This window comes from Anarrhichthys ocellatus, unplaced genomic scaffold (assembly GCF_004355925.1).
Source record: "Anarrhichthys ocellatus isolate YVR2014 unplaced genomic scaffold, GSC_Weel_1.0 scaffold42, whole genome shotgun sequence".
NCBI classification, from domain to species: domain Eukaryota; kingdom Metazoa; phylum Chordata; class Actinopteri; order Perciformes; family Anarhichadidae; genus Anarrhichthys; species Anarrhichthys ocellatus.
This window is the reverse complement of record NW_022280072.1, coordinates 2,330,048-2,339,886: the sequence shown is the minus strand read 5'-3', so window position 1 is coordinate 2,339,886 and position 9,839 is coordinate 2,330,048. Positions and strand designations below refer to the sequence as shown.

General features: G+C 40.5%; 2 protein-coding genes across 5 annotated transcripts; both read left to right on the top strand.

Moving 5' to 3' along the window:
* Positions 1-528: 528 nt before the first annotated feature.
* On the top strand, positions 529-6,563 carry ankrd29 (ankyrin repeat domain 29). 4 transcript variants are annotated; one of them, XM_031868456.1, is made up of 10 exons: positions 529-696; positions 1,172-1,279; positions 2,749-2,847; positions 3,264-3,362; positions 4,268-4,366; positions 4,690-4,788; positions 4,946-5,044; positions 5,245-5,340; positions 6,098-6,196; positions 6,276-6,563. In XM_031868456.1, the coding sequence occupies exons 1-10, from the start codon at positions 685-687 to the stop codon at positions 6,357-6,359; spliced, it is 894 nt and encodes a 297-aa protein (XP_031724316.1). In that variant the 5' UTR covers positions 529-684; the 3' UTR covers positions 6,360-6,563. The 4 variants fall into 4 exon arrangements, with proteins under 4 accessions (XP_031724316.1, XP_031724315.1, XP_031724317.1 ...); XM_031868455.1 differs by having other exon boundaries at positions 1,169-1,279; XM_031868457.1 differs by lacking the exon at positions 529-696 and having other exon boundaries at positions 1,187-1,338.
* An 88-nt stretch (positions 6,564-6,651) lies between these two features.
* Positions 6,652-9,833, top strand: LOC116394985 (vacuolar protein sorting-associated protein 4B-like). The gene is made up of 4 exons (XM_031868460.1): positions 6,652-7,353; positions 8,303-8,414; positions 8,526-8,670; positions 9,361-9,833. The coding sequence occupies exons 1-4, from the start codon at positions 7,333-7,335 to the stop codon at positions 9,446-9,448; spliced, it is 366 nt and encodes a 121-aa protein (XP_031724320.1). The 5' UTR covers positions 6,652-7,332; the 3' UTR covers positions 9,449-9,833.
* Positions 9,834-9,839: the final 6 nt, after the last annotated feature.

Sequence of the window (9,839 nt, the reverse complement as noted above, 5' to 3'; positions counted from 1 at the left end):
CTTCACTCGTTCATTCCTCTCTGTGTGCTGAAGGTTCACACAGAGGGGTTAGTTCACACACCACTCACACACTCATTTATACATTTATTAATAAAACATGGAGAAAATAGATTTTTTTTAAATGGCTGTAATTTCCGTATTTTCTGATACAAAGATATTTAAAACTCCCTCTCGAAAAACCTTTGACTCTAATATGTCGAAAAAATGAAACATGAATTTTGAAGCTGGCTTCATCCAACATTTATGTTCTGGAAATGTATGCAAATTAGCACATATTTAATAAGAGAATGCCTTATTTGCATATTTACATTTCTTAAATCTTTACCCCTTTTCAACTGTAGTGTCTCCACTTAAAAAGTTATTTAATTTAAATATAAATCATTTCAAAGCAAGATGAGTTACAGGGCTTTTCATGTTTATTAATTTAATCAGATAAATATTATGAATGCTTGTTTATTAACTGCCCCCTGGTGAGTAGTAGCGCCACCCAGCGGTCTGCTGCGTGCAGCACCGCGTGCAGATGCTCAGCTGACTGTCTGCCTGTTATTATGCCGCGAGCGGCCGCGCCTCCAACACCCAAACACAGTGCGGCAAAAACCGGCGAGCGGCGCTCAGCAGCCTCCGCGTCGTCTCCACTGAATGAGTGCGCAGGAAGAAACATGAGTCACGAATGAGGTCTGCAGGATGTCTTTCAAGGTAAACCAGCTCTTTTATTTTTCCTCCTCCCCATCCATTATCCTCAGCAGCGCGCGTGCTAGAGGGCCCTCGTGAGGAATCACACCTGCGTCCTCTTAACGCGTTCAGGGTTCATCAACAATGTGGGTTTATTTACCTGTAGGGAGCATGTGAGACCTGGAATTAAATACGCTGTCTACATTCAGTCTGGCTGCGCGCGCATCTGTGTGTGCATGCGCGTGTGGGTATAAATAGGGCATCGTATGGCCTTGTGTGCTCCGACTTCAATTTCATACATGCACTTGTATAGTTTGCATGTGTGCGCGCGCTGTTTCATTTATTGAAATCCCCTTTCATTATTCAAAAAAAAGAGATGGAAATATGTGTTTGACACTTTAAACCTGCAGCGGACACTGTTTACTGCCGGTCTGAAGCCTATAATACTATAATGGTGGTTTAAGGTCAGTGCTTGTTGTGTGTATTTACCCTCCAGAAGGAAACGCCCCTGGCTAACGCCGTGTTTTGGGCCGCGAGGAAGGGGAACTTGGCTCTTCTTCAGCTGCTGCTCAACAGCGGCCGCGTGGACGCGGACTGCAGAGACAGTGTACGGACGCTGCATGTCCCGGCTGCTCCGCTGCACGCTTTAACCATAACCCGCCTGTGGTAGGGAGACAGAGGGCTTCAAGCCTCACCTCTGTGGTCGCATGTGTGTAACCACTCATTTCATGTTTGGTTTGTTTTATTTTCATCATAATAAAGGGGGAGGGGTTTTAATGTGTTTCATTGGAATAAAATCTGCAGAATTTTGGAGGTTTAGTCACCTGATTTAAAGGAAACACAAAGTAAAAAACAAAATGTCTCACTGCTTGTGCACATGCATTTATCTACCAACCTACAAACTGTGGAATATGACAGCCCAGGCAGTTTTTTTGGGATCAGATTTGTCTCATGGAGGCTCGTTAGAACGGGATATCAGAATATCAGAGGACTAAATTCCCAAATAAAAAGAAACAAAAAAACATGATTTGGCAGAAAAAGAGAAAGAAAAACTGGTCTGTAAACATGTGTGATGCCTCTGTCAGCTGTCAGCTAACCAAATTAAATATTCTGCTGACCCCCACACATCACTGCCATTATGAATCCAAATGTCATGTATTCAGGCTCATATTTTCTCATCACATGCTTTGGAGGTTTAACTGCTGCAGGGTTGTCTCCCGCATCACTTTTTCGTTTCAAAAATCCATTTTGTGTCTGATGGTGGCAAATCACGACTCTGCCTGATGATGAGTCATGATTGATGCGGTGATATCAAACTTCACTGGTCATTGAAGTCGTGCTTTGTTAATAACTACATTTTCTTATTCATGTGAATCCTTGAGCCCATTTAGATATAAAAATAACTAATAAGTAATTTTTAGGCAACCAAAATGTTACAATTAACTTTCATGAAGTGAAAACACACTTTGAAAGGATTAAAGTTTTAAGACGACAACAAGGACAACTCTCAGACCACGGTAGAGACCTGTCAATCACTGTGTAGCCCCGCCCTAAAGCATCCCCTGCTTTATGGTCTGTTTGACTCTAAATGGACCATAATGTACTAAATGAACATCATGCTGTATTGAAGAAGACTTGAAACTAGAGATTGAGACCATAAACTCATGTTTACAATGTTTACTGAGGTAATAAATCAAGAGAGAAGTAGAGTCATTTTCTCATAGACTTCTATACAACCAGAGGAGTCGCCCCCTGGTGGACACTAGAGAGAATGCAGCTTTAAGACACTTCCACATCGGCTTCACTTTTCAGAACCAGAGGTTTCAGAGAGACAGTGTGATAAAAATAGAATGTGTTTGTTTGAAGCATGAAAGTAGAAACCCAAAATACAAGTAGGAACCTGAAAATGTCCATGATATGTCTAATTTAAAGTACTATTCTGTCATCTTTTCTGTGTTCAAGTCATCTGCAATAAAACACATAGAAAGTAGTTATAGTTGAAAACAAGCTCCTGACTTTGTCTCATGAAGTAGATTTGTTCTTCTGCTCATTTATTGCTGCCATGTTTCTTTCCAGTATGGAACAACAGCGCTGATGGTGGCGTCCTACAGCGGCTATTATGAGTGTGCCAAAGAACTAATCATGCAGGGAGCCGACATCAACTACCAAAGAGAGGTATGATTGCAAAATAATAGCTCATTTAAACAGTATAAGACTTTTCTGGATTACCAACGGAAAGTCTTGAATCTGTAGAGACGTTACAAAGTAGTCAGCAGAGATTCCAGGAAGTTTATACATACTGTTTTTCCTGTCTTTGTGCTATGCTAAGCTAACCGTATTCTGGATGTAGCTACATATTTCAGCGTACAGAAATGAGAGTGGTCATTTGCTCTCGGTGTAATCCACAAAACGGCAAACTACCCAATAATAAAGCTTCTGCAAAATAATTATGAAGATGGGCAGCAAGATTAAAGTAAACTTACAGACTGCTTCTGAAGTCTAATGAGCAATTTAATTGAATATGTTTCCATTAAAATACAATCAACGTCAAAGTCAAATGAAAACAGCCGTATCTCTTTCAATCTTTTCAGACGGGTTCCACCGCCCTGTTCTTCGCCTCCCAGCAGGGACACAATGACGTTGTGAAGCTCCTCTTTGAATTCGGTGCCTCCACTGAATTCCAGACAAAGGTATGCAGCAGCGACGATGAATGTGTATCACAGTCTTTATAGTACTGGGTGTGATGGAGACTGCAGCGATGCTGTCATCTCAGACGTGATACATACTGCTCTCGTGTCAAGATAAGCATGCGCGGATTATGAGACAATAAGGCCCCACCACCTCTTATGAACAAGACTCTCAGATTGTATACTTGTTTAGCCTGTTTCTGTTGTTGTTTTGGTCTCTTTGTGGTCATTTTGTGTTTCTTTGTCGGCTATTATTTTTTGTGTGTGGTTGTTGTACCCCTTTTGTAGCAGTTTGGCACATCTTTGTAGTTTTTTTGCTCATTTTGAGTCTCTTTGTAGTTGTTTTGTGTCTGTTTGTGGTCTTTTTGTGTCTCTTTGTAGTTGTTTTGTGTCTGTTTGTGGTCTTTTTGTGTCTCTTTGTAGTTGTTTTGTGTCTGTTTGTGGTCTTTTTGAGTCTCTTTGTAGTTGTTTTGTGTCTGTTTGTGGTCTTTTTGTGTCTCTTTGTAGTTGTTTTGTGTCTGTTTGTGGTCTTTCTGTTTCTCTTTGTTGTTCTTTTGTGTCTGGTCTTTTTGAGTCTCTTTGTATTTGTTTTGTATACGTTTGGGGTCATGTTGTGTCTCTTTGCAGTCGTTTTGCCCCTTTTCATAGTCATTGTGTGTCTCTGTGTCTTTATAATTGTTTTGTTCTTTTTTGTGGGCTCGTTATTTTTTGTCTGTGGTCATTTTACCCCTTTTTGTTGTTGTTTCTCTCTGTAGTTGTTTTGTGTCTTTGTAGTTGTCACAACGTCACAACATATGCTAGTCAGGCTGCTTTAGACATGTTCTCTCCACAGCATGCAACACACAGTGGTGACCTTTAACTGTTATTCTCACTGCTAGCTTGTTTTGTTCTTGTGGTTTTTGTGCCAGGACGGTGGCACAGCTCTCACTGTCGCCTCTCAGTACGGACACTCGAAGGTGGTGGAGACCCTGTTGAAGAATGGAGCCAATGTTCACGACCAGCTGAATGTGAGCCACATCTTCAGCCTCTCCTTTAAACCTGTCAGTACCTCCGTCTGTCAGGAACATGATGGTTAGTTGCAACACAATGTCCCCAGCAGCTGGAATCCAGCCTCTCAGGTTTTTGCAGACTGCTGAGTCAGACACGACTGACATTTGGCAGGATTAGTGTCTGTCCTTAGGCAGGTGAAAACAACCTGACTTCACATACATACATTTATGAAATAGTAGCAATATGTTATGAATACACTTTTTAAATAGCTGGAAACCTTTCTGACCGTTTTTAGCAATATAAGTGGAAAAGTGTGTCAGATGAGTCTTTTGTGTTACAGGACGGTGCCACCCCTCTGTTTCTCTCCGCTCAGGAGGGTCATGTGACTGTGATTCGTCAGCTGTTGTCATCTGGTGCAAAGGTTAACCAATCGAGGGAGGTAATGCCCTCGCCTCTTCAGCATTTTTTAGAGATTTAAAGGGCTCACAGCTCCTCTTTCTCAGCCCCTCTCATGCCTGCATCCACTCTTAATATTCCTCTTTTGTTTCACCTCCTCCCTCTTTTGTCCTTTGTCTCTGCATCCATGTGTTCTCCAGGACGGCACCGCCGCCCTGTGGATGGCAGCTCAGATGGGTCACAATGAGGTGGTGAGGGTGCTACTCTTACGTGGTGCAGATCGGGATGCTGACAGACAAGTATGTCGTTCTTTTAGAATCAACAAAGCACATAAAATTGTAGGGATTGATGATTGGTGTGGTTTCGTCCTCTTGTACCATGTTATCTGCTGATGAGGACCATGTGATATAGTTGAAAGCCTCAGAGCAAGTGAGTAAGAGGACCTTGAGTGGAGCTTGTTTTGTTTGATAATTCTAGGCTTTCTCTGTTGTCTATCAAGGATGGATCAACAGCGTTATTCAAAGCTGCTTATAAGGGACACAACAGCGTCATTGAGGAGCTTCTCAAGTTTTCTCCTTCAGTTGGAATTCTCAAGGTAGATGATGCTGCTGACGTTTTGATAAGGAGACGTACTTGATACTAGTCTCATGTCTGTAAGGTAAAACCTCAATGTGCCGCTTTCACACTTCAGTTTGGTTGTTCAGAGTTAGATCAGATGATTGATCTCACGTCTTTCCATTCAAAATTAAGTTCCAGCCGGCAGTCAGTTAGCTTAGCTTAGCATAAAGACTGGAAACAGGGGGAAACAGCTAGCCTGGCTCTTTCTGACTGGCTCTCAACTTATCGTTTTTACACTTATGTTTGTTTTTCTTTTGTGCAGATTTAAAGACATGAGATATACCATGTTGATTAGTGAGGTGCTGGTGTTTTCGGGGCCCCTGGCCTTCACCTACAAAATGTCCCTCAAAGAGACACATGCCAACCAGGAAGAGACTCAACACGACCACAAAGAAACATAAAACGACGACAAAGAGACAGAAAAACACCACAAAGACAAACAAAACAACAGAGAACTGCGTTACGACTAAAAATCTGACACGAAACAAGCACATAAAGAGGCTGAACATCTATAAAGTCTGTGTGTGTTGCTCCTTTGTAGGAGAATTAGTGGGGCCTCTTGGGGCCCATTGTGTCATAATCCGCCCCTCAGCCTATATTTCCAAAAATGTCAAACTATTCCTTTAATACTAACCCTGCAACTCTGGATAAATAGCAGGTTTATATTTGTTAATAAGCAGAGAACATAACACCTCTCCATTAGCATTAGAATCATCTTTATTTGTTGTCCCCAGAACGGCTCTACTGCCCTTCATGCTGCTGTTATGGGTGGAAATCTACAAACTGTCCTGCTGCTGCTTAGGGCCAACGCAGACCCGACAATACCCAACAAGGTGAGGCACTGAGATTAGAAAGATGAGCAGATAACTTCAATCTTGTAAAAATATTTCTCGGGTGTGTTTTTTTTCGCAGAATAATGAACTCCCTGCAGATCTCACGAAGAGCGATCGCATCCTAAAGGTGTTGCATCCAAAAACGTTAAATGGAGACAGTTGATGACCAACCAGAGTCCGTCCTTCATGCCTGCCACTTCCTCACTGATGATGAAGGGGGGGGGGGGGGGGCTAAATATAACAACGATACAGTGTCAAATCTACATGTACTATATACGGTGCTTGCTTTTGATTGCGACTGAAATGAAGCCATCATATGTTGAATAAACCTGGACTAAATCTGGAGCAACACAATGTGCAACCACAATGCATTTGTCTGCCATCTCCTTTACTCTGTTGTTCTACAGTATACAGTATATGCATTTATCTTTCTTTTACCAGGCGTTGTAAGATTTCTAGATATATTTTGCACACCTTTTATTTTGCCCTGTTTAATAGATGTAATAAAGTGTACATTTGTTATTCAATCCATTAGTGGCAGTGTGCATTTTCATTTAATATGTGAGGATTAGGGATTTCATTTTGAAAAGTCACAGACGTCCTGATCAGTATTTTAATAATGAAATAGATATATTTTGGCTAAAACATGATTTAGTTATGACTTATATTCACTAGCGGTCAGTATTTTAATAATAAAATAGATATATGTTGGCTAAAACATGATATGGTTATGATTTATATTCACTAGAGGTCAGTATTTTCAGATGTACATCTGCCCCACTGCTGTAAATCACTTTTATTGTGCTTGGATTTTATAATTTAAAAAATACTCAACTCTAAATATACACGTTTACGTGGTAAACTTTAATGATTATATTTGTTTTCAGAGACTTTTCTGAGCTCACAGCAGCCGTGGAAGACGACAATAACATTGTCACGTGACCAACCAACGCGGAAGTGACAGTCGACATTTTTTTTGTTGATGCGGAAGAAGAGAGGCGAGCCTTTAGTTTGTGTTGCGTATGAAGTTTGTTTTTATAATGAAACATAAGTAGCAGGCAACAACAACAACAACAGACGGGTCTAGTTTAATCTTAAGCGACAGGCTAAAGTTTGACCGACCTATCAGAAGCTAAATGGCCGGAGGTAACTTACAGGTGAGTCACAAACTTTTGTTAAGCTAAGCTAAGCTAAGCTAAGTTACCTGGTTACATAAGACGGACTTAAAGAGACGCTAAACTGTTTAAAGTTAAACTTTTTTATCACCTTAAACGGTTCATTCAGTGTGTTAAAATACGTATATTTAAAGATAAAGATGAACTAACTCGGTACCAGAGTTTAGAGGTAATAAATAATGATTCGTTTAATTTAATGCTTTATGGATCAGCTACAAGAGAACGATAACAGTTGGGTTGCCAGGTTGGGAAAAACATCCCTTTCCATCCCTTCACAGGTGGTAAACATTAAGCTCATTGTTACAGATGTCTTAACATCTTTAAACTTCGAACGTGGTTTATTTTAAAGACAGTTTGAGGCCCAAAGAGCTCAAATCAAACAACACAATAAAGATTAAATTAAAGTCCAAAAAGTTAATAGAAATGTGTTCAGCTGAACTTTTTCATTCTTCATTCATCTCATCAATCAAACTGGACTAAACTTCCTAACTGTTTATAAAGTTAGTAAAAACCAGTAAAATGCTACTATAATGCTTCAGTGTTGACTCTCTAATATTCTATATTATGTCACTTTTTATACTTTAAATACTTCTGTACCTTCCCTTAAGTAGGATTTTAAATGAATTAATAATATTTACTTGTAATATTCTTATGTTGTTGGTCATTTTATTTTAATTAATTATTAGACACTGGCCTTTCACTACGTACCCATATTAAAACTTTATAAGTTGCAACTAATGGCTTTATTAATAGTTAATAAATCATTTATTAACAACATTTATAACAGCATTATTACCAAATATAAAGCAAAAAAACTGCCAAAAAGATTTTTCGCAACCTCACAAAGTTTCTATTATTAGCTCCAAATTAAAAGCATGTGTTGAGTAATTATTACCCTTTAATAAACACATTGTCTGTTGTCTGTTCTCAGAAAGCTATCGATCTCGCCAGCAAAGCTGCAACCGAAGACAAAGCCAAAAACTACGAGGAGGCCCTCCGATGTTACCAGAACGCAGTTCAATACTTCCTTCATGTTGTCAAGTGTGAGGAGCCCGATCGGCGTTCGATTTATTACAATATCTGTGTGATTTCTACGTTGTCGACCGCCATCGTCTATTCAACCCCGTGATGTAAGTTGCCTTCCTGTGTTGCAGACGAGGCCCAGGGTGAGCGGGCGATGCAGAGCATCAGAGCCAAGTGTGTGGACTACCTGGACCGAGCCGAGCAGCTGAAGGAATATCTGAAGAAGAAGGAGAAGGCTCCTCCGGCCAAACCCGTCAAAGAGTCTGATGACAAAGGGTGAGTCAGCGTTATCCCGGTGTGTGTTGTTGTGGTGACTTTCTTCAGTTCGTCTTTGAATTCAGGCTCATTGCAAAACTGATTTTCTGAACATTTGAAACCTGCATTGTTTACATCCATGTTTACGTCCTAGCAGTCTTATTTTCTTCAGTCTCTGCTGGCACATTGCTGCACTTCCCGACACATTACCCCCAACTGTCGTTCAGTGGAGTAATGTGAGGCCATTGGCAGAAATGTGTATTGAGTGATGCATGACACACAATAAACGTGAACCCACTCATAAAGACGCAGCTCCACAGCGCTACTAAACTCCACAGGGTCCCTTTAAGAATGTGTTTGATTCCAAAAGACTCCCTTTGAAAGAACTGCTGAACTCTTAATGGAATAACTGATCTTAGAGATCCATTATTAAAATGTGTTGCCTCCCTGTGGACATACGTGGCATTTCCTGGAATTGTTTAATTTAAAGTGCACCAAATGAACATCTATAAATAAAAACCCAATTACAAGTATTTCTCAGGGACCTTCCGAAGAATTCAGTTTCATATCAGTTTTTTTCTAAGAAGTTATTATAAAACTACAGGGTCTGTAAAATCAAGTGTTACTGCATAACCCTGAAAAAAATATACAAGTAATTACTTTAATAAGTGTTGTTAAATCCCGATGTTTGCTGTTCTCATGTGATTTCAGGGATGAAAGTGGTGATGGGGACGACGCAGAGAAAAAGAAGTTTGAAAATCAGCTCTCAGGTGAACGACGCCATCGCTGCTTTAAATGAACACAGAGGCAGACACAGATAGGGACGTCATAACTCAGACAGTTAGTCGTCGATACCAAAACCGGGGAAATTACTTGATGATGCGCCTCACGTCTCTCGTCACAAACTCAGTTTTACAGGATTATATTAAAACACATCATAATATAGTCATAATTTACCTTCGTCCAACAGTCATTTTTACTGAACAGAGCTTGAACGCATCACAACGTAACTCATTGCAATCTTCGTTAACGTTAGCTGTTAGCTCCGTTATTTAGCCGAGCAGGACTGTGCTGCCTTGCGGCGATAACCAGTTCTCCTCTTGCCGATTATCAGAAGGTCTATCTCCGGTTCAACAGTACTACGTGACTCCACCCTCGAAAGGGTCGCAGTTTGGTTTAGACACCAAAAC

Excerpts from the sequence above, each read along its gene's own strand:
- ankrd29 (XM_031868455.1), top strand. Across the intron at positions 2,848-3,263 it reads ACATCAACTACCAAAGAGAG|ACGGGTTCCACCGCCCTGTT; the intron begins GTATGATTGCAA and ends CAATCTTTTCAG. Across the intron at positions 6,197-6,275 it reads ACCCGACAATACCCAACAAG|AATAATGAACTCCCTGCAGA; the intron begins GTGAGGCACTGA and ends TTTTTTTCGCAG.
- LOC116394985 (XM_031868460.1), top strand. The coding sequence starts at position 7,333 with ATGGCCGGAGGTAACTTACAG. Across the intron at positions 7,354-8,302 it reads TGGCCGGAGGTAACTTACAG|AAAGCTATCGATCTCGCCAG; the intron begins GTGAGTCACAAA and ends GTCTGTTCTCAG. Across the intron at positions 8,415-8,525 it reads CTTCCTTCATGTTGTCAAGT|ACGAGGCCCAGGGTGAGCGG; the intron begins GTGAGGAGCCCG and ends CCTGTGTTGCAG.